The sequence below is a fragment of the Pocillopora damicornis genome, chromosome 5, assembly GCF_964200805.1.
Source record: "Pocillopora damicornis chromosome 5, jaPocDami1.2, whole genome shotgun sequence".
Taxonomy (NCBI): Eukaryota; Metazoa; Cnidaria; class Anthozoa; order Scleractinia; family Pocilloporidae; genus Pocillopora; species Pocillopora damicornis.
Genome location: NC_142674.1, coordinates 18,364,872 through 18,392,762, shown reverse-complemented (window position 1 = coordinate 18,392,762; position 27,891 = coordinate 18,364,872). Strand labels below are relative to the sequence as shown.

The 27,891-nt window shown below is 38.1% G+C and overlaps 2 protein-coding genes and 1 long non-coding RNA gene across 4 annotated transcripts; 1 reads left to right on the top strand and 2 right to left on the bottom strand.

The window, feature by feature from the left end:
• The first annotated feature begins 353 nt into the window (after positions 1 to 353).
• On the top strand, positions 354 to 4,146 carry LOC149045774 (SLIT-ROBO Rho GTPase-activating protein 1-like). Its single transcript, XM_089207230.1, has 4 exons — positions 354 to 458; positions 961 to 1,021; positions 3,901 to 3,978; positions 4,071 to 4,146. Exons 1-4 carry the CDS (start codon positions 372 to 374, stop codon positions 4,100 to 4,102), a joined length of 258 nt encoding a protein of 85 aa, XP_089063356.1. The 5' UTR covers positions 354 to 371; the 3' UTR covers positions 4,103 to 4,146.
• On the bottom strand, positions 1,714 to 2,841 carry LOC149045775 (uncharacterized). The gene has a single exon (XM_089207822.1). It carries the CDS (start codon positions 2,839 to 2,841, stop codon positions 1,714 to 1,716), a length of 1,128 nt encoding a protein of 375 aa, XP_089063948.1.
• A 10,823-nt stretch (positions 4,147 to 14,969) lies between the features above and the next one.
• LOC149045773 (uncharacterized) lies at positions 14,970 to 26,897 on the bottom strand. 2 transcript variants are annotated; one of them, XR_016186828.1, is made up of 7 exons: positions 26,739 to 26,897; positions 25,849 to 25,977; positions 23,965 to 24,095; positions 23,172 to 23,302; positions 22,741 to 22,871; positions 19,947 to 20,077; positions 14,970 to 16,184 (listed from the first exon to the last, which is right to left on the bottom strand). It is a non-coding gene; the product is annotated as an uncharacterized LOC149045773 (long non-coding RNA). The 2 variants fall into 2 exon arrangements; XR_016186829.1 differs by lacking the exons at positions 14,970 to 16,184; positions 19,947 to 20,077; positions 26,739 to 26,897 and adding an exon at positions 21,478 to 21,612.
• Positions 26,898 to 27,891: the final 994 nt, after the last annotated feature.

The window sequence follows — 27,891 nt, the reverse complement described above, 5'->3', positions numbered from 1 at the left end:
TTGCCTTAACTTTGATTTCTGGTGACTTTTTTTCAGAATTTTTAGGACGTCAAATGGGGGTTTGAAGCTGGGGTATGACTTAAGGGATGGGTGGGGCTTGCACAAAGTGTCTAAACATGTATTAGAGAAAAGTCTGATTTTTTGTCTTGGAAAATGTACCCTAAATTTCTACCACGAGCATTTGCAATCGTGGTTTTTGGTACAGTACTTGATTTTGTCTGCCCCATATCTCGCCTCCATGACACCTGCTGCTCCATAAGTCTTTCTTTTCTCATCACATATTTCACATTTATAATGTGTTGATATTATAAAAATGATATGAATTTTCATTTCATCAATTTTTTTTAAGGCTCAAGAGAATAACGCTAGATATGTCCTCTAAAGAAGCTTCAGCGATTCTAGACTTTGTGCACAAGGAGACCAAAGTGTTTGGATGTAATCTAGAAAATTATGTTAAAGTAAGTACATGCACCAAGTCATATCATGTAGTTCTTAACGAGTCATTGCAGAAAAATAACCGCACTTGTAATTGTTTCAAATTTTTTGGAAAATTTGTGTGACATTTCCTCCGTTAGATATCGGGGATTGACTCTTTAGACCCTAAGGGCCGATTATTTCAACCAAACCGCATTCTAAGCCATCTTCAATTCAGCCGAACTTCTATCCGAATAATTAAATTTGTTAGTAGTGTTCAGAGGGCCGAAAGCTGATAGTGGAAGGACATTTATGTAATTAAATCAGCCCTCTTATAGAGAATCCCTTAGGTGTACTGCTTGCGTAAAACCGCGGTTTGGGTTAGATCTCGTGTAAAAACCGGCTCTTAGTGACTTACTTCTAATGTTTTCTTACAATATCATCCCTGAATCTAACATTAAGGTCACGAGAACAAAAGAAGTGATCGCCATCGAAGCTCTTGTTAGCCGGTTAAATTGATTGTTTCAAGTTTGCTTTATTTCTCAGGTTACAGGAAGAGAAATTCCAGAGGTTGTAGAAAGTTGTGTCAAGTTTATTAAAAAGTTTGGTGAGTACTTGAAATTCGGCCTTCCTGGTTAGTTAATTAAGTTTTATTAACTGATTTGATAATGTGAATTGGCCACCGTTGAGAGAATCTCTTGGGAGTTTAAGAGACGACGACGGCGGCGGTGCCTTAGACAACGTCGGTTAAAAAATGAACTTATATTTTACCAACGAATCTTGCGATACTCTAATTAACAAATAGAGAAGCCTTGACTGTGCTCTGTTCTGTTATAAAGCACGCAGGAAGCGGCTAGAGCACGAAAGAAGTGTAGGGAGAAACACGAGACGTAGTCGAGTGTTTCTTCCCACTTCTTGAGTGCTCTAGCCGCTTCCTAAGTGCTTTATAACAGAACAGAGCACAGTCAAGGCTTCTCTATTTGTTTTATAATAAAGAATCCGTTAAATTACCCAAGCATTACTTTCAATTTTCAAAACAAACTTTATTTCCAAAGAGAACAACAATGTCGTCAGCATGCTCTATACTCTCATAGAGCACGCTACAATTAGCCAATCAGAATCTTTGTTAGAATAGTAAAACTAATCTGATTGGTTGAACAAGACAAGAGCTGTCAATATGTCAAGCCATCAAAAGCGATCACGTAGAATCTCAAAGCGAAACGAGTAACTCTTACAGTGAATTCGAATGCGAACTGAATGCAATTTCCACGTCCAAAATCAGTATCTTTAGTAACATGATCAATGAAATTCGGCCGAATCGTGGCCCATGAAAACCTGGATGTTATTAACTTGACAATTTGAAAACAAACTGCTTAAAGCTTGTGGCTGATACTTGACAAACTGCTGCGCTGTGTTGTTCTGTGAGTGAACAACGGTCGAATTTACAGCAGCGAGAGGATTTCCTGAACTGGTGACTGCATTAGGGGGATTGGGCTGCCGTGGTCCACCACTCATTGCACCAGAGAGGATATCTGAACAAGCCCTTAGTTGTTCACTTGATGGGCGAGTGTTGTAACTCTTGAGGCTTGCCTCACTGCGATGACCAGAGATCGCCATTATGTGCCGCGATGGAACTTGCGCGTCGGACCACAGCGTGATTGCAGTCGCTCTGACACTATGATTTGTGTAGATTCTTGAAAGAGACGCCAGTTTGGAAATTTCTTTCATCATTCCGTCAAGTTTATTGACCCCCAGCGGTTTGTTTTCATACCAAACGTCATCTTCAGGTTTCACGGCTCGTTTTGGGTACTGAAAGAATGCTTCGCAGTTAGGATTTAACTTCTGGATATAGTTCTTGAGGCAGTTAAGGCCATCAAAAAGTGGATCCTCCGATGTTGAATACATCCTGGCCTCCTTTTCTACACTGGAGATGTCTTCAATCCCTCCTGGATGGTTCTTAGTAGCCTCGTCATGGGTCATTGAAGCGTATTCCCGTCCATTATCGTCAAACAAGAACTGGAAGCTTTGCTTCGTCAATTGTCGTTGACCTTCGCGTCCTCGACGACACCAGTACAAGCTGATGTTAAGCCAGACATTTCGTAGAAGACCCCAAGGACTGTCTCCCCGGATTGTATTTGACGACTTCAACTTTTGAAGGTCTGCTGCTGGGATGGGAGGTTTGTGTTTTGTGTTTTCATTGTTCTCGCGTTTGTTTAACTTTATCATACTCTGCAGGAGTTTGTTTGATGATTGGAATTCGGTCCCTTTGGTGATTGAAATTCCTCTATTAAATGGTGGGTTGTTGAGATATCTTTCGATCGCATTTCGCAATCCAAGGAGGGACGATCTTGAATATAATGCACCACCTCTTGTTCTTGCTTCTGCGTAAAAGTAGCGGAGGTTTTTGTCAAGCTCTTTCTTGCTCATTTCGTGGAGGTTCTTCGAAAGTCTTTTTTCAGTACACCAAGCTATTAAAAGAAAACGGTATAAACTGGCATGAGTTATGAAAAATTATTTTTATTCGGGTTTTAGTGTACGTTTTTGAGAAAAATATGTTGTTGGTTGTAAACGTGTGTGCGCCAGCTAATTCATCCACTTATTTTAATCGTTTTTGCGAAAATTTTTTAGCAAATAGCGCACACCTTTTTCGAGGTTTTCATATTGTATTTATTACATTTTTACAATAAAAAACTCACCTTCAAAAACTCGGAGTGCCCATTTAGTGGATTCTTTGGTTTTCTTTGTTTCAGCCTTTGTTATTATGTCATCAATTGCATCACTTGACATGTTTTTAAATCTTTGCTTGTTAATGTTGTCGCGTCGCTCACTGTTTTCATAACTAACTTCGTCGGAAACCTCACTTTCACATAACGGGTAGGTCCCACTATTATTGACAATATCCTCAAAATCTATCGACGCTAACAGCTCGTTTTCTCTTTCGTTTTCTAGGTCGTAGAGGACGTCTAGCTCGAAAAGAAACCCGAGTGAACAATTAGGGAATTGGTCCGCCATGTTACGAATTGGCAGATGGCGTGACAGCTTTAGCTCAGTTCTATGCTCTATACTCTCATAGAGCACGCTCTTTCAACCAATGACAGCGCGCGTTATATCCGAACTTTATTATAAAGTCATTTAGTTTGTTTCTCACTGTCAAAACTATCTCGAAACTGAATATGGAACACAGGTTTGTCATTTCACGTTGTTGTTTTGCAGAGGACGCAAAGAAATTTACAAAGATTTATAACGCACGTGCACAGCTATTGTTCTTCTCATTAAACTTTTTGTTTAGTGACGTTGTCGTTGCCGTCGTGGTTTTCTTAAAGTCCCTTTTAGCTGACGTCTTGAGCGGTAACCCTTCGTCAGAGAGAATGACGATTCTGGGGCCTCGAAGGATTTTAAAAATCCCTTAATTTAGTTTATGTCTGCTGCCCTGGGAAGTATGCTCTCATAACATAACAGTTTTTATTTATTTTATTGTGTTCGTAGGGCTGGACCATCAAGGAATATTTCGGTTATCGGGATCCACAACGGAAATAAACGACATGAAACAACTTTTTGAAAATGGTAACTGCCTTGAAAGTTAGGGAACGTTTTGTTTCTCTGTACATTTATCGCGTTGCGGCTGAAATTCGCGGTTTTTTTTTTTTTTTTGGTAGGTCGTGATCCGTTAGCAGGTCTGAATCATTGAAAAGATATCAACGCCGTGGCTGGTTTACTCCGGGTTTAGTTCAGAAGATCCTCTGTTTCCTAGTTCACATTATCAAGAATTCATTAAGGCTAGCTGTAAGTATCTCGTTATATTGTTAAATGAGGGTAGTTCCTCTCTTCTAACGAAGACTGAGGCCCTCCTGGCTTATAACCGAGGATAGTGGGTGAGAGGGAAAGAGTGGATGCCATGGCTGAGGAAAGCAAGCGGTTTTAAAAATTGGAAAATTGTTAAGGTCTTATCAAAAGAGGGATCTTGTACAGCAACTGGTATTGACTTTTGCAATTCAGCGTGAAGAACGGGAAATTTCACAACTTTTTCAAGAGCGGGAAATATGAAACCCCTGCACATAGCAAGAAAAAATAGCGAGCTAAACCTTTGAAAGGGCGCGAATTACGCAATCTACGTCAAGGGGAAATTTTCTTTTGATAAGAGGGAGGGGGGGTTAAGGGAAGCAAGGGAGGGTGGGTGGAGAAGGTCTGGTGGGAGGGAAAAGATCTTACCTTGAAAAAATTATGATCCTATGGCGACAAGGCGTATTATCTGCATGCCCCGCGGTGGGGAGGTTTTGGTAGAAATGCCAATTTTTCGATATTGTTAGACTAAGATTGATCAAAACGTGTTATCAGTCGGGAAAGGGTGGGAGAGCTGTGGGGTCAAATTTATTCGTGAGGGTGGGTAAGGATTGCACTACATGGGCTGGGGTGGGGTGGGTTAGGCTAGGTTTGTTTCGAGGGATTCTTTTATAAAATCTTACTAATCAGTTTGTTAAGAATCGGGAAGAACTTTGAATCCAAGACAAATACTTTTCCAAAAAAATTAAAACAAGAAGTTGAATTGTAATGGTGGTGTAAATATGTATTTTTAGGAGATAAAGAAGTCGTCTCTAACACAGAAATGATAATGATAATTGTTTAAAGTATTGATTTGATACGTGAACTTTTATCTTATTTATGATTTTTTTTTTGTTTCTTTTTAATGTGCAAGTGAAAAAAAACTTGTCATTCCTCGTTCCCATTGATTACAGTAATTGTAGGGAAAGGAATCCAGCTGAAAAGTGGGTCTTTGGTTTTTATCGGGACGAAATCATTTTAAGCCCCCAGATTCTTCTTTTGTAAAGTTCGTCTGATCGATTTCTTTGTTCAATGTTTGATGTAGAATGTAGCGCTTGTTAAGTGATCTCTCTTTATCTTAGTTGTAAGGGTTAGTTTGTCCCACGCTTGATTTTTACCTCTTTATCTTTGAAGATGTCAAAGATTTGAGTATTGAGCTTGACATCATTGAGTAATTTTCAATCGAATGTTGAAAGTTTTGCGGGACTGCCTTTGTTTTGCTTTGCTTCGGTCTGTGATTGGTCTAGAAAATTTGCGCCATGCTCTTAACCAATCAGATGCCAAACGAAAGCCAACATCACTTGGTCGCCCGCGTTTTCCCACGAAAGTGGAAGTGTGCTTGTTTTAATTTTGATGACTCAAAGCTTTGTTTTGATTAGCTGTGGTGATTACCTTGGTCTTGGCCTTAAGACAATCAATTGAAAACTGCTCTATTACTCGATAATTAACTGAACTATCAGCAATGAGAAATATTCACAGTTATTCGTTAAAAACACTGCGTGCTTATTAATGCTTAATCTGTTTTCGATTCACCTAAAGGGTCACAAGGTTTCAGCCAACGACCATCTTTCTTAAGATAGAAACTGCTTTTTTTTTTTCCTTTTTTTTTTTTTTTAATTGAGGACGTGGACGTGTTCCCCATACTTGTGGTAATGCTTCTGTTCATCACAGCCACGTTTATTCCGTTGAAATATTACCTATATTTTCGTTCTTAGGATCATGCAGTTTGCAGTGATGAGCAGATTTGATTATTTCCCATGTAGTTAGCAAGAAGCCATTTTAGTCATTGACAAATGGTATTGAATAATGTATTCTAGAAATTGAAAGAAAACGAAACACTGGAGAAATATTTTGGTGAATGTAAGAATATTAGATAAGTTATGAAACAATGAAGTAATAAAAAACACAACGGTTTTTTTTAAGCGTTGTGGTTTTCTTGGATAATTTCCCAGGATAAGCGCTAAGGCGTAGGGCCTGTTAAATGATATTATTATTAAGATCACTATTGTTACAAATTTAAGAGATCCTCGCCGCTAGGAACACTACTGAACTAGTAGTTGAAAATAGGACTTGGAAAACATTCAGGTCCGTGCGGGATTTGAACCCATGACCTCTGCGATACCGGTGCAGCGCTCTACTAACTGAGCTAACAAGCCAACTGGGAGCTGGTCAATATGTTGGGTCCAGATAAACTATCCAAGTGATGAATAATGATTTTAGATATTTGAAATTCATATATTTGCGTTGCGGTGAAGAAACGAATTTAAGAGATCCTCGCAGCTAAGAACACTACTGAACTAGTAGTTGAAAATAGGACCTGGAAAAAAATTCAGGCCTTGTCGGGATTTGAACCCATGACCTTTGCGACACCGGTGCAGCGCTCTACCAACTGAGCTATTAAGCCAACTGGGAGCTGGTCAATATGTTGGGTCCAAATAAACCATCCAAGTAGTGAATAATGAACTGCAAGGATCTCTTAAATTCGTTTCTTCACCGCAGTGCAAATATATGAATTTCTTATATCTAAAATCGTCATCATTATTAGTATTATCAGTCTTACTATCGAGCATTCTACAAACTTTAAGAATGACACGTTTTCGATATACTCAGATGGTTTTAAGCGACAGTGCATCCACCATCTACACCACTGTCAAATAAACAAAACAAAACAGACTTGTTTGAAAGTTGAACTCTTTCCCCCTTTACGCCTTTACATCAGTATGGATATTCTCCATACCATCTTCTTTATTTTTCCTGAGCTACTAACGAGGAGAATTTGTTTAACAATTTAGAACTGCCTTAAGTTGATGATTATTTCCTATTTTCTCATGACCTCAATCACTGACTCATGGATGGTAGGGAGAAATTAGATGCTCGTCACTCCTTGAGGCTTGAGGACGAGCATGTAATTCGAGGACAAGCCACAGTGAGCGTTTCATACCGATAATTAGGAGGTTGACTAAATCAGCGAAGTTGCCAATCTTACCATAGTTGTCTAAGCCCAAGCAATTAATTGTTTTGGTTGAGTTAGAGTCTTAGACTGAAAGCTTTGATTGACAGAATAACCAATGCGGAACTCTGGACATTGAAACTTAAGAATTTCGAGTGCTATGCGATTACTGACTGATGTACTCCCACTGACTCTGAAACGAGGTAGGGTTTGTTATTTACGGAAACGAAAGAAGGCAAGATGGGTCCGCAACCAGACAGTCACAAAATGTGTCTGCTTCGTTGAGTAGAAAGATCAAATTTCCTTCCCTATGCGTGGAAAGAAAAAAAATGTTTTTTTGTAAACATTGAACAACTTTTGCGCAGTTTTCATCGGGATTAACCGCTTAACCACTGTTCGAATGTGTACTAAAAGTAATGCAAATGGTATTAGTTCAAACTGCAGTACCTCAAGATTTCGGCAAAATCTCTAGATAACCTCTAGATAATGGTGCTCGTATAGGACTGGGCGCGACCCATCATGATCTCAATTGGGCACAAAACCTCTTGGGGGCGTAACCTTTTACTGCATATAAATGAAAACTAGGTCTGCCGTTTAGTGGCACATTTATCATCACATCACGCACAGCTCCGTCGTTTGTGTAAGCTGGGTAGGTTCATTCGAGTTTACACTGTGACGCCCGATAAGTTCAAACTCGCGGAACAGATAGGTACCCTAAAAAATCTTGCTTGAATGAAGATAAAAGCCTTGCATAGAGCTTAAATTGGAAAAGCTCGAGCCGGGAAAGGCTCCAAACTTGTGCATCCGAAATACTAGGTAAGCGCCACTAACAATTGAGCTACAAATCCAAACAATTCTAGCGAGGCAAATTTTCACATTTGTATTCAGGTCATCATGGCGGTCAGACACGTCCGTATGGGCGGCACATTATTGTGTCTTTTATTCCTTGTCGTACTTCTACGAGAATTTCGTGAGTCATCAAACTGCAGTTTTATGCATCCCGAACGCTGTACGCGACTGGTTATTTCACTCCACTTAACAACGTCAAGTGCTTACTACAAACTACCTTTCAAGCTCGCATCAAGGCGTTTTAATGGAGGAAGATTATTATACACTGCTACTGGTGTAGGTACATTTCAAGCGCAAAGATTGTTGATTTCTGGAGATGTTTGACCTAACCCTGGTCCGAGAAGGAAGCCTACGAAATATCCTTGTGGTGAATGTTCTAAATCCGTAAGAAGCAATCAAGACGCCATTTTATGTTCTGAGTGCAACACCTGGTCGCATGCATAATCCATCTGTCGACTGGATATGCTCTTTCTGTGCCTTGCCGAAGTTTAGCGATTCATTCTTTTCCACCTTGAATAGTTCCATGTATGAAAGCGCGAGCGACACTGAGCTGGACCTTAGTTCACAACCTTCGGACATGAAGTTAATTAGAAACGAAAATCGCAAGGAATGCATTATAGCAAACCTAAATGCAAACAGTTTACCAAGCAAATTTGAGGAGATCAAGGAGTGGCTAACGAACAGAGCCTTCGACATTCTATCCATACAGGAAACTAAGATCGATCGATCCTTTCCTAACTCTCAATTTTATGTCAACGGGTACAAGTTATTTCGCCGTGACAGGACGAAAGGTGGTGGCGGTCTTGCCGTCTTTATTCGCGATAACATCGCCGCAACATGTAAGAAAGGCATTACAACATCAGTGAAATCACTCTTATTCGATCTACACATCGGACAAAGACGCTTTGCTTTAGTCAGTGCCTACAAGCCTCCTTCTGTTAACAATGCTACTTTCAGAACTGAATTGACTACAGTCCTGGATCAAGTGATATCTCTCTGAGAAAACGTGATTTGTCTTGGTGATCTAAATTGTGACATAATTCATCCGTTTATGAATAATAACCAGGGCAAATGCCTTTTGGATATTTGCGATATCTATGACCTCGACACATAAATTAAAGAACCGACAAGAATTTCAACAACTAGAGCTTCTTGCCTGGACGTCATTCTTTCAAATGTGCCCATCAAGATCTTTAACCGAGATGATTTTCAGAAAGATCTCAGTCGAGTTCCTTTCCATGCTGCATACGTTTTTGATGATATAGACGATGTTTACTGGCGCTGGGAGACGTTATATAACCAGGTGTTAGATGACCATGGACCAATGCGATATTTCAAACGACGATCTTCAGTAGAATCGAAGTTTATCACTCCTGAAATTCGGAGAGAAATGGTGGAACGAAAACGGCTTAAGAAAAAATTTAATAGATCACGTAATCAGTGGGATTGGGAGAGCTACCGTATAGTGCGCAACAAAGTAGTTAGCATGAGAAGAAAATCTATACGTAGACATTTTGAGAAGCTGTGTTCGAAAAAATATGCAGATCAAAAGAAGTTTTGGCGTGCCATCAAGCCTTATGTTAATTCCCGATAGAATGTAGACAATAGCGGAATAACATTAAAGGAGGGTGACAAAATCATCAGGAATCCTCAAGAGGTGACCGAGACATTAAATAATTTCTTCACAAGCTGTACTCAAAGTGCCAAAGAACAAAATCAAAACGGCTATCCAGTAGATTTATCGCACATATCAAATAGCTTAATAAGCAGGCCGAATGTGTCGCTAAGCAACACTAATCCAACAGAAGTTTACGAAGTAATGAGGAAACTTGCTCCAAACAAGGCTTCTGGATGTGGTGGGATCCCTCCACTAGCAGTTAAAGAATCGATGGATGTCTTATGCTTCCCTCTTAGTACACTGATAAATCATGTTTTAACTTCAACTAAGATACCACAACAGTGGAAACTTGGCGAGGTCACTCCAATTCTCAAAAAAGACTGCAGCCTATTAAAAACTAACTATCGGCCGATAACGATTCTGCCAGCTACATCGAAGGTTTTCGAAAAAATTGTTCATTGCCGAATAAGCCCGTATTTTGAAGATATTTATCACAAATATGTGTTTGCTTATAGGAAATATCACGGCTGCGACTCAGCACTTCTTAGTCTAACCGAACAATGGAAAAAAGAAATTGATAACAAAAAAAATTGATCGGTCTGGTCTCCGTGGACTTGTCCAAGGCTTTCGACACCTTACCTCATGAACTGATTGTTTTGAAATTAAAAGAATATTGAGCAGATGAAGCAACAACCTCCCTGATAAAAGATTATTTATCCAATCGATTCCAAAGGGTGAGACTGGGGGATACGCTTTCCAATTGGCAACCTATATGCAATGGTGTACAACAGGGATCCATCCTCGGCCCTTTATTATTCAACATCTTCATGAATGATCTTTCATATGTCATCAAGAAGTGCACTCTGTCCACTTAAGCTGATGACATTCAAATCTTTTACGCCGACAATCAACTCTCCAAAGTTGAAGAAACAATCAACGATGATCTTATTAGTGCTGATATATGGTTTGTGCGTAATGGTATGAAAAGGAACAGTTCAAAATACCAGGCTATGGTGTTGGGAAAACAAAAAAAGGAACTGATGAACCAGTGTTTAAGTGTGAGGAGTCACAACTTCCCATATCCAACACAATGGAACTTCTTGGCGTGACAATCGATGATAACTTAAATTTTGAAAAGCACATTGCTAAAATATGTAGAAAAGTCAGTCAACAAGTCGCCGTATTAAAAAGGATGCAGAAAATGTTGTCTTTTGAGACTAGAAGGGATCTTTATAAAGCTTTCATTTTACCACACTTTAATTACTGCTCCGAAACGTGGCGCTTCTGTAATAAAAAGTCAGCTGACAAGTTAGAGTTGGTGAACAAACGTGCGCTCCGTTTTGTTTTTAGAGATAAGTCCTCGCCTTATGAGGAACTTTGTAAGCGTATCAGTCTCTCAAGTCTTCGTGAACAGCGATTAGCGAAAATATTGTCCACTGTCTTTAAGATATTAGCCAGTGATGCAGGTCCAAAAAGCTTACGTGATCTTATAACAGTAAGGTGCTCCACTTATAACCTTAGGGGCACCACAATACTGGACCTCCCAAAAGTAAAATCAACAACCTTCGGGTTAAGATCATGGAGATATGCTGCATCGAAATTATGGAACGCTTTACCGGACGAGTCTCGAAAGATACAAACATTTACTACTTTTAAAAATTACTTAACATTAGATCTCACAGGACTCTAGTGCGGTGAGGATCTATCCTTGATTATATTTACTGTTTTTAATGATTACATTTTATACACTTTTATACATTTTTATACATTTTACTTGGTGACTACATTGTTAAATTCTTATATTTTAATATTAGCTAGTTCTTAATCTTAATTTATTTAAATTTATATACCTTCATAAGGCTTTATAATTTCCTTTTCTCTTTTTATTTCGTGGCGTACCTGTAAACTAGCTTTTGGCTAAGCGTTCTGACCACGTTAAATAAATTGATTGATTTGATTGATTGATTGATTGATTGATTGATTGGTAGGTTCTTCATTTCTATAAAAGAATCTGATCGCAGGTAAACGAATAAATCATATTTTGACGAGCGGATGCTAAATAAATCATAGCTGATCATGAACGCTTCATTTGTTTATCATTGATAGGACAAAATATAACTAATTCCTAACTTATTCAGTTAGTCATTCAATTGCAACAAGATGCTTGTGTTGGACACTGAATGGAGCGAAAAGAAAACATCAACGAGGGGAAGTGATATAACTTCTGCTGATACCTGCTTTAAGAGAGCTGCAAAACCCCTTATTGTACACTTGCAATCTTGTGGTTCAGCGCTGCAGGGAATCAACATAGCAATTGGAAACTCCCGTAACCACACTGAGGGAGTTTTTGGTTTTAGTGTCGTAAAACCAAACCAAAGTAATCAAAGTGGCCAATCAGAAGCATGGGAAAATCACAATGAGCCAATGAGAAACCGAAGAAAAACGGTGGGAAACGAGAGAAATCATAAGTTGCCGAGTCATGATTGGTTGCAGGTACGCTTCTGATTGGCTGATAGGGTGGCGGGAGTTTGCAGCGCCAATCAAAGAACGAAGTTCCAAACCAACTCTGCAGTCCCGAATCCTCTCGACACTCACTCGCTTTTCTTCAAGTAGGATAAGCTATCTGCCGTTGCCATAAAGAACTGAAACTTTGTGAGTTAACTTTTAACAATTTATTTCATAAATCGGTTGTATATGGTGCGCGTGGAAAACACACTTGAGAACTACGCCTATTATGTACAAAAAAACTACGAGTGAAAAATGTTAACAAAATTTTATCAGAATCAAGATTATGTTTATTGTCTCTGGATCAGAATATACTTCTGCACAAGATAAACGATCAGCGATTTAGCTGGAAAACAACAGAGTTTTCACAACGTCCTTGTTTGAAATATTCCGTGTGGATATAACTCAGTGAAAAACCTAACAGTTCAGGCCTTTGCCACTTTGTCTTCAATCAAAAAAAGTCTATAAATGTATAATTAATACTAAGTACGTTCATGGGAACTCTCAGAATTAAAGCAACCACGCAGTGGCAGCATTAAATGGCCCTAAAAATATTGTATTTGTAAAATTCTAGATTTGTTTTAATCATCACCAGTAAGACTATACTAAATGGCCTTAAGCTCAGTCAATAGGTAGTTTATTTCGGTATATGTCTGTTCACGTATAGATCACAGATGACCGTAACGAAAGTTTTGTTTTTTTTAATCGAGTTCTCATTCAGCAAAAACACATTTCACATTTTCGGCGTTGATTTAAACGGGTCATTGACGGTTAAACCTCATTATTGGTTGGCGTTGACTGAGAGTTAAATGACTATAAATAGGTTTCAAGTTCATAAAACGAATTCAATACAACAACGAGAGTGTATCTTTGACATCAGAATGAGGTGAGAACACTGAACACAGTAGCAATCACTGACCTTGAGAAGTTTTTTTCTGTTATAAACTGATATAAAATAAGTGCATACCTAGAGATCAAAAGGTGTGCCGTAAAGTGAATTGAAACATAACATAGCAATAGTTACAAAGTCCGAGAAGTGGGGGTTGATTTTCATTGCTACGGGGACCCTTTTGATTTAAGCTGTTCGGAAACTTCGTAGGCCCAATTTCCCCAACGTTTCACGAGATCTCGTAGTTCATAGAGTTTTTCTCTAACTTCTTCGACATAATCATTGAATAATCGCACTTCATGACTACTCTGACATTTTTTCCACTCTTTGTAAGCCTTATAGTCTACGAACAAGCCAAGATCCTTTCTATAAGAAGTTGGGTAATTGATCAGATCAATTTTTTCGGTCAGTTCCTTCATCTCGTCTCTAGGTATAATCGGGTCTACTATGCCCGGGTCATCCCGACGCCTTTCAAAAATAGTTCGCGCAATTCCCGCCGCTTTTGTTATTAGTTCTTCTCTGGCTATCTTAAACTTGTCTGAGTAAGTTACACTCAATGTTTTGGGCATCGTCATCACAAGCGTTTCGTCAATCCGCAAGCCATAAAACTCAAGCGTTTCGGTATCCACCGAGTATTTAGAATTAATTTTCTCGAATGGCTTCTTCAAAAGATCTTCGAACTTAGTTTTAGGGGGAAAGTATTCCTTAAGTCCCTCGATAATTTTTTCTAGTATATCTCGATAAATCTTCCCGTAGATGAGATAGTGAACTTTCTCTCCTTCATCTTTTGGTGCCTCTTTTTGCTCATATTTTTTAGGCAGCTTTTTGACCCCTTCAAACATTTCCAAAAAATTACCAGGTGTGATAACATCTCCTCTTTCTCTATGCTTAGTGGCTACTCTTGGTGACATTTGTGACATTTGTGATCCTTCCTTTGCTACTTGCTTCTTATCTTCCTCAGTCATCTTCTTTATTACCTCTTTCTGAACCTTCTCCGCATCTTCACCTCGAAATGCAGCAATGACTATCTCGTAAGCTATGTGCTCTGCGGCGTCGATTACTTCTTCTCTTTTCTTAGGGTCAAAGACATCCAAACATTTAAAAACAGTGTCTAAGGCATATCTCACTTCATTTGTGATTGGAATTTGGCGGTCAAACAGCTTCTCTAATTCCTCCCAGAATCCTTCCTGTTCTTCTTCAGCGCTAGTGGCCATGAGGTTGCGAAGCTTTTTAGGGAGTGCGGCTTTGAAACAATTGAACCTGTTAGAAATTGGGGTAACACATGAAAGGCAAATATTTGACAAATGACGTACAGACTATTTATCAGGATTCTTATTTCCTCCACTTCCACCCCACGGTTTGTCGCTCATATATGTGACTGTTGCGAAACAAGCACTAGGAAGTCTTAAAAAAATAAATTATCTTGAAACATAATTGTGCGGTCAATGACTGGGTCATGGTAGAGGTTAACGCAAATAAGGTTGCAAACAACTGAACTGACAATCAAAGAAAGGTAGCAAGCGAATTTAAACAGTTTGTTTTTTCTGGAGAGGTAGTTTTTCGTCTGGGTTTTACTATTTTTCCCTTTTCTTTCTTCCGAGTCTGAAACGAAGCTGCAGTGAATCATGACTTTCATGCAAAATGTTAGGACTGTTCCATTTTTTTGTACTGTTTTTTCCTGCTAGAGCACAATGCATCTGACATTGATAGTCTGCTACATAAGCCTTAGTTAAGGGCGGGTAAGTTTAAACCAAGGTGAAATAAAAAAAGAGGAAAACTGAAAATAATGACTGCATATTACATATCATTCTTTCGATCAGTTATAGAGGGGTCTAGTTCTTTTTTTTAATGATATAATACTGTTGCAAAGGACGGATTGGTAAGGCCAGATTTGAGGTTACGGAGAGACATAAAAGAAGCATGTATTTCAGAAAAAACAGCAATTATATTTGCATTCCTGTGAAACAACATTTTGCATTCTATTATTTTACCAATAGCCAGGGTAAAGAAGTTATTTTCTATGAAAGAAAGTTAAAGCCCTCCAGGATTTAACATGGTAGAGCAACATAACCTTGTTTAGAACATCTTTAACAACACCGCCATGAACTCATTTAACCTGCAGTTCCAGAACGCAGAACATGCAATAAATATTTGCACATATTCTCATAAGCAGCTATAATATGAATTGGAAAAATTCGTCTTGATATTTCGAGTTAGTATCTAATACTAAATCCTATATCATTTTGACGGTACCATATACCCAATGTCCCCAAAGAGTCACAAATTCTCTATTAGTTGCTATGTTTTCTAGAAAATGCGTAACTGATATTTTACACGCGTCGAAAATCAAGGAAGATCTTGGATATTCTTCATCCCACCATGGCTTAGCTTCAGAGTCTACGTACACACTCTTTTCAATTAGGCAATCAGTAATTATCTCTCTCAGCTTTTTTAATTTAGCAAAAAATCTCGCAGGCCTCTTTTTTTTTTTTACGAGGTTTTCATGGATATCTAGCATTACACAATGAACACAAGCTAACAATGCTATTTTGGCGCAACCAAATTCTCGAGCGTTTTTGTTCGTATATTTCTCCCTACCTACCGGTTCTTTCACTTTCATGTCGTAAATTTTTTCCTTAATACTAGGAGGGATATCGCACAGACGCAAAAAGCCTTGTGGGAGACCATCTTGGTCAATGATATTACTACGTCTTAGCGATTCATAATTAATTCCCCCCGTGAAATGATTTTCTTTGTCCCCAAACCTTTCGAAAAACTTCTTAATTATATCTTTGCAAAGATTATTGACTCCTTTGTTGATAACATGATGGTACATTGTACTCTCTACGTTCTCTTTACGTTCCCTATATATACGTTTTACTCTATGTATCTCCATTAGAGCGCGTGTTAAAACTTCAGAATAATTGGGTTCAAATATTCCCAATCCTAGGAGTGCACGGCTCAAATCCTCTGTTCCTCGTTCCTCGTCAGTCATCTTTTCATTTTGGCCTTCACTTACTTCAGTATCATATAAACTTCACGAGCCTCTGTGGTTCAGTGGTTAGAGCATCGGAACGCGGAATCCGAAGGTCGGAGGTTCGATTCCTTATAGGGACTGGGAAGTTTTTCTTTTTCGCACGCTAGTGACAAAGACAGAAAAAACACCTTTCTCTACATCTTTACCGAGCTCAAAACTTACAATCTCTCTTATTTCTAACAGTTATTGGTATGTTCTAAACATCGGAACACCTGGGAAGACACTGGAAATGCAGTAAAAGTATTTTTTAACATCCAGAGTAAAAAGGAAAATGTGAGGCAGTGAAAGTAGACTGAGTGTTTAACGCCATTTTTCGTAAAAGCTGCCACTAGCTTGTTATTGAGCTGACTGAAATTTACCAGGAAGGCATTAACGTTCTTTTGTTGCGAAACTCGTGGATTTTAAAACTTAGAAACGACGCACGATGAATCCTGGAAATCGGAGTTTGAGTCCTCTGGCAAACTATGCCGGCTGGTCTCATGAGCAGATCAAGCGCTGACGACATTGAAACACACTTTGAAATTTTAAGCAGATGCAAAAATTTTCATGACTCAATTTGTCCTTTGATTTTGTCAGGAGAATTCTGGTTTTGTCTGCCAATGCAAATAGCCCAGATAGGCACTTATGAATCAATTTTTAGTTAAATAATAGCCTTAACTCTCGAGAAAATGCAAATATGTTACTCATGTGATCCGACTACAACTTTAATTTCGAAAACTTGGAAAACATCTCCTGTCAGTCTAGCTTTCTTTCACTGCCTCACATTTTCCCTTGTGCTGTGGGTGTCAACAAGTACTTCCACCGTATTTCCAATGTTTCGTAAAGTGTTCGGATGATTAGAACATACCAATAACTGTTATATTTTTTCCACATCAAAGTCAAAATGACCGGAACGAAACAAAATAAACTTGCACCCGAGGATTTCGCTGGATAACTGGTAATGCTTCGAATGACTCGATGCGTCGTCCCGGTGTCCCAGCGGATATGGACCCCCCCCCCCCCTCCGCGGATTTGGACCCCCCAACAAAACTGAGTGAAAACATCATCCTTAACGTTCTAGTAATAATGGATGATACTTTACGTTCCAGTGCTTACTAAAGTGTGTTTTTAATTCAAAAAACGCATGTCGTTAATGCATACGAACTGGCATCCCATCGGATGTTTCTTTTGACCAAGGGAAAATGGGCAAGAATTTAGCTTTATGTCTGGAAAGAGGTCGTTTTTGAACCTTTTCCGCGATAGTCGAACACCGCTAGATGCTTAAAAAGAAAGTTTGGTAGGGGGTCCAAATCTGCGAGGGGGGAGGGGGGGGGTGTCCATATCCGCTTGCGCATTTGGACCGAGGATCCAAATCCGCTGTGGCACCGGCATCAGGGCTGAAATAGCCGCAGCCACTACAATCTTTGCACTACAATCTTTATCATTTAAAGGATAAAATTATCATTAAAATGTAAAATTCTTCAGTCCATTTTAATAACTTTCGATTCTAATTCGTTACATTAACTAATTTTAATGCCAATTTGTAGAACCCGCGAAACAGGTCATATGACAAGGGGAAAAATTTGCGCAATCAATCTATACTCAGTTGTAACTAATTTAAAGGGTGGTAACATCAATCAGATTCAGTTAAAAAGCCAAAAAAGCTTGTCCAGTTGGTTTTTGGGTTTGTCCAGTTGACTTTGGGTTTGTCCAGTTGACTTTGGGTTTGTCCAGTTGATTTTGATGGTCGTAGGGAAATGTCGAGTTTGTCGCTCAAAACCGTGGTGGTCCATAACAGTGTAACATCATTAATGATGGTAACAAACTTGTTGAAAGGAGGGCTAGTTCATCGGGTTCCGTGTGTTAAATCTCGGGAGAAACTGCAAGAATTCTCTCAGAGCGTATACGTGTTGTTTTGTAATATAAACACTGTAACGTATTTTAACTTGTTTGTGTGTCCTTTGAAGCAACGCGATATGTCTATTATGACCAGAGTGCCGAATTTTATTCTTTGATTTTGATCATCTCCACACTGTGCGTAGTTCATAATCTGATATTTCAACGTAAATTATTGAGAAGGCCTTCCGATCACCTTTGTTTACTTTTTAAGTCACGCCAAGCGCTCAGTGTTACGACCGATCACTTTTACGCAACGTTTTAGGACAACTCGGCATCTATTCTCCATTCAGTTGTTATGAAAACTTAAAATCCTCGACGTAGAAGATAAACGAACGAAGTTTGAACGGTCAAAAGTAGATCTTGGTCAATTTTGAGAATTATGCAAATGTTTTTTTACACGAGCGCAATTGAGCAAACACATGGATTTGCGTTGTTTTTAAGATGTTGGTGGATGGAAGCTGGAGATATACCTGCGGGTTTGAGGCTATCCGTGACCTCATTGGTGTATAAACTATGCACTGATATGCTTTTTCAGCCCGATTAACGCCTGCATTTTGAGAATTCTTTGGAACAAACTAGTGAATTTTTGATATGCAAATTAAGGTCGAAGAGAAGGGTCTCTTCTGATCACTCTGGTATAAAAAACGTTTCCGGTAAAGTTTCCATATTTTGTCTGTGAACTAACTGAATACATCTTGTAACTGGTAGCAAGATAGAATTCTATGAGCTATATTATTGCAGTCGCTGCGCGCTGGACAAAATCGGTGAAATTTACACTTTTGATCGCTGGAGTGGTCCGGCCAAAAATCATTTTTGGCTGGTGGCGAGGCAAAAAAAAAAATTGGAGAACAACTAAACTATTTCTGAAACATATGTCCTAAATCCTTTTCATGGGCAAAAATTAAAAGAAAATATTTTTCCGACGGGAGGTCGAGAGGACCGCTCTTAGCAAGAGCGGCACTTAAGACCGATCATGATCGATTATTGACGAAGTCAATTGCAAAGTTTATTGTATTAAAAAAAACATTGTGTGATATTTGGTTCACAATTAATCTTCGTGGGAAAAGAGAAAAAAAAAGGCTGCGCTTGTCTTCACAGCAAGCCAATCTGAATGAAAATAATTATTTTCCCAGCCAGCAACTTGAAAAATCCTACGCAGGACAATTAAAGAGTCATTTTTTTGATTGGCAAATTACGAATTGCTTTCAATTACCAGCTAGCAAGACATTATAACAGTTTAAGTCTCAGAAAAGTATTACCTTTCTCTTATAATTAGGCACAATAATTAGGTAAACTTATTGTGAATATCTACGCTATGATAATTAGTTCCTTAACTATTAACGGACTAGGATTTGGTTCATAATGACTTATAACTAAGTAAATCGTATTCAAGTCTGTGTGATCGCATTCAATCAGTCTTAGATGAAATAGAATTCTCAGAATCATGGGATCATGTAATTTGCACTGACAGTAAAATTTGATCATCTCGTGTATTTGGCATAAAATTGTTTTCGTAACTGACAATTGCAAATTGTGAGACCAATGAGAGCTACAGAGAACATCACAACATTTTAAAGTATTTAATTTAAATTGTGATGGAACGTAGGAATTGCTGTAACTGAAGTAGGTTGGCTCTTAGTGCCGATGTACTTTGGTGTTTTATCCGTGGTTGTTTTATTAAGTTGTAGTCAATGTCGTCGCTGAATTTTAGAGATTAAGGTGTGGTTGACTTATCTATTCTAGACTAATATGGTCAATGTACGTGTAGGCCGTAATTTCGTGTAGTTTGCGTAATTTCGAGTGTGAATTGGTTTGGTGGGTGTAATGTTTAGTAGTTGAATGCAACTTGATTAACCTGGAGCAGTTCTGTAGTTTGAAGTAGTTAGCTATAATTACCTAGGTCTCAAAAACTGTAGCTCAAATGCATTGTTTTCACTCCCACTAATAATATTTTCTTTGTAATGCTAAGCGGTGCAACTTTGCTTACCTTTGATGGGTGCGAGTTTATCCTGGAATTACAGTTAGACTGATTGGACGCTCTCAAGGTGCTCAGCTGCGGGTGATGATTTCCCGAAAGTTTGTTCTCTTTACAGAAAAGTATTCAAGGCCGTCTAAACGCTGAAAGATAAATGATCTCATTGTTTCCTTTATCGACAAAGAGGTTCATAAGCAGCTATGCGTGTATGTTTATGTTAGAAACCATTAACACCACAAAGGCTTCTTTTATCAATAGGATGATGGCACGAAACAATTCTTGCAATTCAGACTTTATAGCTCTTGCAACAGAAAAAAATAGACCTGATACAGTTAAAGAAGTGGAAAAAGACTTAAAATTATAGATGTTAAATTTTTCCACTTTCTCGTACTCCTTAAAAATTATGATGAGCGGAGATTAAAACACAAACTAGAATTTCTTAGTAGACTGTGTTGCAGCCATTTAGCATACGTTGAATGATATTAATTTTTTAAGCTAGAGTCTTTAGAGTTACTCCCTCTCATGAGTTCTTTGTGCTGAATTGTGTTTCGTTTCCACGACTACATTACAATGGAACACACTCTGACTTTCGAAATCACTTTTATTGGATGAATGATATATTCTATCGCATGTTATAAACACTGCTATTTTACCTACTTGCTTAATGTACTGACGTGGGTGTGGTTGACTTATTCAATGTAGACTAATATGGTCAATGTACATGTAGGCCATTAGTTCGATTAAGTCGGTGTAGTGTGTATAAGTCTGGATGTGAATTGGTTTGGTTGGTGTAATGTTGAGTAGTTTAGTGCAAATTGATTATCCTGAAGCAGTTTTGTAGTTTGAAGTTGTTAGCTATAATTACCTAGGTCTGGAAAAATATTGCTCAAATGCACTGTTTTCACTCTTATCTATGTTACAAAAACTAGAATTTCTTTGTAAAATTAGTATTGCAGCCATTTAGCACATAGATAATTGATATTGTATTTTTGCTAGAGTTTTCTCTTTCGCTTAACTTTTCAGTTTAGTTTCTTCGCTTTGTCATATTAATAACAGATAAGTGTACTGTGACTATCGAAGCACAATATGTGAAACTTTTCGTTATGTTATTACTCCCACTAATGAGTTCTTATGCAGAATTGTGTTTCGTTTCCACGATTACATTACAACGGAACACACACTGACTTTCGAAATCACATTTACTTGAACGACTGAGATATTTTATCAGATGTGATAAAGACTGCTTTTTGCATATTTGCTTAATGTGCTGACGCGGGTGTGGTTTAATTGCAGGCTAGTGGTCAATGTACATCGAGGCCGTAAGTTCGATAAAGCCGGAGAAGTATAAGTGATTCCGGGTGTGTATTGGTGTGGTTAAGGTGTATTCTTGAGTGATTTGGTGCAGATTGATTGTCCTGAAGCAGTTTTGTGATTTGAAATTGTTAGCTTTAATTACCTAGTTCTGAAAAAATGTAGCTCAAATGCACTGTTTTCACTCTCATCTATGATAGTCTCTTTGTATCGCTGAGCGATGCAAATATGCTTATCTTGGATGGGTGTGAGTTTATCCTGGAATCACAGTTACACTGATTCGACGCTCTCGAGGTGCTCAGCTGCGAGTGATGATTCCTTGAAAGATTTTATTTTTAACAGAAAAGTATTCAAGGCCGTCTAGACGCTGAAAGATAAATGATCTCATTGTTTCCTTTATCGACAAAGGGGTTTATGCGCAGTTGTGCGTGTATGTTACAAACAATTGATACCACAAAGAATTCATTTATCAATAAGATAATGGCACGAAACATCTTGCAATAGTTTATAGCTTTTGCAACAGAACAATTTAGACTTACTACAATTAAAGAACTGGAATATGACTTTAATTATAGATACTCAACTTTTCCACTTTCTCGTACTTCTTTAAAATTATGATGGGCGGAGGTTATAACAGACTAGAATTTCTTTGTGGACAGTGTTGCAGCCATTTAGCACACATATAATTAATATTCATTTTTTAGCTGGAGTTTACTCTCCGTTTTACTTTTCAGTTCAGTTCCTTCGACTTGTTATATCAATAGCATATAATTGTAGCGTGACTATCGAAGCGCAATATCCGAAAGTTTTTGTTATGTTTTTACTCTACTCATGAGTTCTTTGTGCAGAATTGTGTTTCGTTTCCACGACTACATTACAAGGGAACACGCACTGACTTTCGAAATCACGTTTACTTAAAGGACTGAGATATTTTATCGCATGTCATAAACAGTATCATTTGCATACTTGCTTAATGTACTGACTATCATTTAAGACCGATCATGATCATGTTGACGACTCTTGTAAAGTCTATTGTATCTAAAGAAACATTGTGTGGTTTTGGTTAACAATTAAAGCACCATATTTCGCGTACACGCCCAAATTACGATGTAGCTTAAGTACGTTGGCAATAAGTACCGGTGTACTTTGATGTTTTATTCATGATGGTTGTTGTATTTAGTTGTAGTCAATGTCGTCGCTGTCTTTCAGTGTTTAGGGTGTGGTTGACTTAGTTGTTGTAGACTAATAAGGTCAATTTACGTGCAGGCCGTTTGTTCGATATAGTCGGTGTAGTTTATGTAATTCCGGGTGTGAATCGGTTTGGTAGGTGTAAAGTTGAGGAGTTTAGTACAAATTGATTATTCTGAAGCAGTTCTGTAGTTCGAAGTAGTTAGCTATAATTACTTAGGTCTGAAAAAATGTAGCTTAAATGCATTATTTTCATTCCTACGTATGATGGTCTCTTTGTAATGCTGAGCGATGCAAATATGCTTACCTTTGATGGGCGTGAGTTTATCCTGGAATCACAGTTACACCGATGCGACGCTCTCGAGGTACTCAGCTGCGAGTGATGATTCCGCAAGAGTTTGTTCTCTTTACAGAAAAGTATTCAAGGCCGTCTAGACACTGAAAGATTAATGATCTCATTGTTTCCTTTATGGACAAAGGGCTTTATGCGCAGTTATGCGTGTATGTTACAAACCATTGACACCACAAAGGATCCGTTTTTTAATAGGAAGATGCACTCTGGCGTTTAGGGTGTGGTTGACTTATTTGTTGTAGACTAATGTGGTCAATGTACGTGTAGGCCATTAGTTCGATATAGTCTGTGCAGTTTGTGTTATTCTGGGTGTGAATTGGTTTGGTTGGTGTTATGTCGAGTAGTTTAGTGCAAATTGATTAACCTGAAGCAGTTTTGTAGCTTACCTCGGATGGGTGTGAGTTTATCCTGGAATCACAGTTACACTGATTCGACGCTCTCAAGGTGCTCAGCTGCGAGTGATGACTCCTTGAAAGATTGTTCTTTTTACAGAAGAGTATTCAAGGCCGTCTAGACGCTGAAAGATAAATGATCTCATTGTTTCCTTTATCGGCAAAGGGGTTTATGCGCAGTTATGCGTGTATGTCATGAACCATTGACAACACAAAATATTCATATATCAATAGGATGATGGCACGAAACATCTTGCAATTCAGACTTTATAACTCTTGCAACAGAAAAAATACGTTTACCCAATTATTGTGGCTAATTACAAGAGAAAGGCAATACTTTTCTGAGACTTGCTTAATGCAGTTTTTCGCTTGCACGCCCAAATTGCGATGGATCTTAGGACTTGCTGTCGCTGAAGCAGGCTGGCTCTCAGTGCCGGTGTACTTTGATGTCTTATTCATGGTTGTTGTAATTAGTTGTAGTCAATGTCGTCGTTGTATTTTGGCTATTAGGGTGTGGTTGATTATTCGTTGTAGACTAAGATGGACAATGTACGTGTAGGCCGTTAGTTCGATATAGTCGGTGTAGTGTGTGTAGTTTCTGGTGTGAATTTGTTTGGTTAGTGTAATGTTGAATAGCTTAATGCAAGTTGATAATCCTGAAGCAGTTCTGCAGTTTGAAGTAGTTAGCCATAATCACCAAGGTCTGAAAAATTTAGCTCAAATGCATGGTTTTCACTCTTACTTATTATAGTCTCTTTGTAATGCTAAGCGGTGCAAACATATTTACCTTTTATGGCTGTGAGTTTATCCTGGAATCACAGTTACACTAATTCGACGCTCTCAAAGCGCTCAGCTGTGGGTGATGATTCCTCGAAACTTTGTTCTGTTTACAGAAAAGTATTCAAGGCCGTCTAGACCCTGAAAGATAAGTGATCTCATTGTTTCCTTTATCGACAATGTGCAGTTATGCGTGTATGTTACAAACCATTGACACCACAAAGGATTCATTTATCAATAGGATGATGGCACGAAACATCTTGCAATTCAGACTCTATAGCTCTTGCAAAAGGAAAAAAAATAAACCTAGTATAGTCAAAGAACTGGAATGTGACTTTAATTATAGATGCTCAATTTTTCCACTTTCTCGTACTCCTTAAAAAATTATGATAGGCGGAGGCTAAAACACAAACTAGAATTTATTTCTAATAAAGTATTGCAGCCATTTAGCACACGTAGAAGTAATATTATATTTTTTTGCTACAGTCTTCGCTTTCGTGTCACTTTTCAGTTCAGTTCCTTCACCTTGTTATATCAATAACAGATAAGTGTACTGTGACTATCGAATCGCAATATCTGAAATTTTTTGTCATGTTACAACTCCCACTCATGAGTTCTCTGTGCAGAATTGTGTTTCGTTTCCACGACTACATTACAAGGGAACACACACTGACTTTCGAAATCACATTTACTTAAAGTCTGAGATATTTTATCGCATGTTATAAACACTGCTTTGTTGCATACTTGCTTAATGTACTGACTATCATTTAAGACCGATCATGACCGACTATTAGCGATTCTTGCAAAGTATATTTTATCTAGAGAAATATTTTTTGACATTTGGTTAACAATTAATCTACGTGGGAAAAAGATTTGTTGTGCTTATCTTGACTGCCAGCCAACCTGAATGAAAAGGATTATTCTCCCAGCCAGCAACTTTAAATAGAATCAAAGTCCCATGCAGAACAACTAAAGAGTCATTTTTATTTAACTAGCAAATTTCGAATTGCTTTGACTTACCAGCCAGCAAGACATTATAACGGTTTAAGTCTCAGAAAAGTATTGCCTTTCTCTTGTAATTAGCCACAATAATTGGGTAAACGTATTATGAAGGTCCACGCTATATCAATTAGTTCCCTAACTGTTAACAAAAAAGGATTTGGTTCATAAATGACTCTGTCGTAACTCGTAGACGTTAACATTTATTTGAGCAAGTGTATTCAAGTCTGTGTGATCGCATTCAATCAGTCTGATGACATTGAATTCTCAGAATTGTGGGAACGTGTTATTTGCACTGACAATAAAATTTGATTATCTCGTGGATTTGGCATAAAATTGTTTTGGTAACTGACAAATTGTGAGACTAATGAGAGCTACAGAAATCATCACAACATTTTAAAGTATTTAGTCTACCTGGTTTGATTTAAGCATTCGTTTAAATTTAGTATTAAGACAAGATTCTAATTTGTTTAAGTGCAGTTTTTCGCTTGCACGCCCAAATTACGATAGAACTTAGGACTTGCTATCGCTGAAGCAGTTTGGCTCTGAGTGCCGGTGTACTTTGATGTTTTATTCATGGTTGTTGTAATTAGTTGTAGTCAATGTCGTCGCCGTATCTTAGCGATTAGGGTGTGTTTGATTGTTCGTTGTAGACTAAGATGGTCAATGTACGCGCAGGCCGTTATTTGGATGTAGTCGGTGTAGTGTGTGTAGTTCCGGATGTGAATTTGTTTGGTTGGTGTAGTGTTGAAGAGTGTAGTGCAAGTTAATTATCCTGAAGCAGTTCTGCAGTTTGAAGTAGTTAGCCATAATTACCTAGGTCTGAAAAACTTTAGCTCAAATGCATTGTTTTCACTCCTACTTATATAATGCTAAGCGGTGCAAATATGCTTACCTTTAATGGGTGTGAGTTTACCCTGGAATCACAGTTACACTAATTCGACGCTCTCAAGGCGCTCAGCTGTGAGTGATGATTCCTCGAAACTTTGTTCTGTTTACAGAAAAGTATTCAAGGCCGTCTACACTCTGAAAGATAAATGATCTCATTGTTTCCTTTATCAACTAAGGGGTTTATGCGCAGTTATGCGTGTATGTTGCAAACCATTGACGCCACAAAGGATTCATTTATCGATAGGATGATGGCACGAAACATCTTGCAATTCAGACTTTATAACTCTTGCAAAAGGAAAAAAATAAACCTAGTATAGTTAAATTCTCCGGATCTTGGGATCATTTAATTTGCATTGATAATGAAATTTGATTATCTCGTGAATTTGCCATAGAATTGTTTTGGTAACTGACAATTTGTGAAACCAGTGAGAGCTATAGAGAACATCTCAACGTTGTAAAGTATTTAGTTTACTTGGTTTGATGTATCGTTCGTTTATATTTAGTATTAGGACAAGATTCTAATTTGTTAAAGCGCAATTTTTCGCTTGCACGCCCAAATTGCGATGGAACGTAGGATGGCTCTGAGTGCCGGTGTACTTGATGTTTTATTCGTGGTTGCTGTAATTAGTTATAGTCAATGTCGTCGCTGAATTTAAACAGTTAAGACGTAGCTGACTTATCCATTGTAGAATAATATGACCAGTGTACGTGTAGGCCGTTAGTTCGATATAGTCGGTGTAGTTTGTATAATTATGGGTGTTAATTGGTTTGGTCGGTGTAGTTTGAAGTAGTTAGCCATAATTACCTAGGTCTAAAACCCTACTTCAAATGCACTGTTTTCACTGTCACGTATGATGGTCTCTTTGTGATGCTGAGCGATGCAAATATGCTTACCTTTGATGGGTGTGAGTTTATCCTGGAATAACAGTTATACTGACTCGACGCTCTCGAGGTGCTCAGCTGCGAGTGATGATTCCTTGAGAGTTTGTTCTGTTCACAGATTAGTATTCAAGGCCGTCGAGACGCTAAAAGACAAATTATTTCATTATCTCCTCTTTTGACAAAGAGGTTCATAAGCAGTTATGCGTGTAAATTTATGTTAAAAACCATTAACGCCACAAAGGATTCTTTTATCAATAGGATGATGGCACGAGACATCTTAAGTACTAGAATATGACTTCAATTATAGATGTTGTAAACACTGCTCTGTTGCATACTTGCTTAATGTACTGACTATCATGTAAGACCAATCAATGAATCTTGCAAAGTCTATTGTAACCTAAAAAACATTGTATGATATTTGGTTGCCAACCAATACTCGTGAGAAAAAAATAATTGCTGCGCTTATCTTCACTGTCAGCCAACCTGAATGAAAAGGATTGTTTTCCCAGCCTGCAACTTTAAATAGAATCAAAATCCTAGGCAGGAGTTTTTAAACAGTCGTATTTTCTACTTAGCAACTTTCGAATTGCTTTCAATTAGCAGCCAGCAAGACATTGTAACGCTTACCCTTCTCTTGTAATTGGGTAAACTTATTATGAAGGTCTACGCTATGTTAATGAGTTTCTTAACTGTTAACTGAATAGGATTTGGTTCATAAATGACTGTCATAACTGGTAGACATCAAAATTTACTTGAACAAATGTAATCAAGTCTGAGCGATCGCATTCAATCAGTCTTCGATGAAATCAAATTCTCAGAATCATGAGATCATGTAACTTTCGCTGATAATAAAATTTGATTATCTCGTGTATTTGGCATAAAATTGTTTTGGTAACTGACAAATTGTGAGACCAATGAGAGTTACAGAGAACATCAAAACGACGGTTTGTGAAGTATTTAGTCTATCGGTTTGATTTAAGTATTCGTTGAAATTAGTACCATAAGACTTGAATTTGTTTAAGCGCCATGTTTCGCTTGCACGCCCAAGTTGCGATGGAACGTTGGAATTGCTGTAACTGAAGCAGGTTGGCTCTGAGTGCCGGTGTACTTTGATGTTTTATTAATGGTTGTTATATTTCATCTAGTCAATGTATTCGCTGAATTT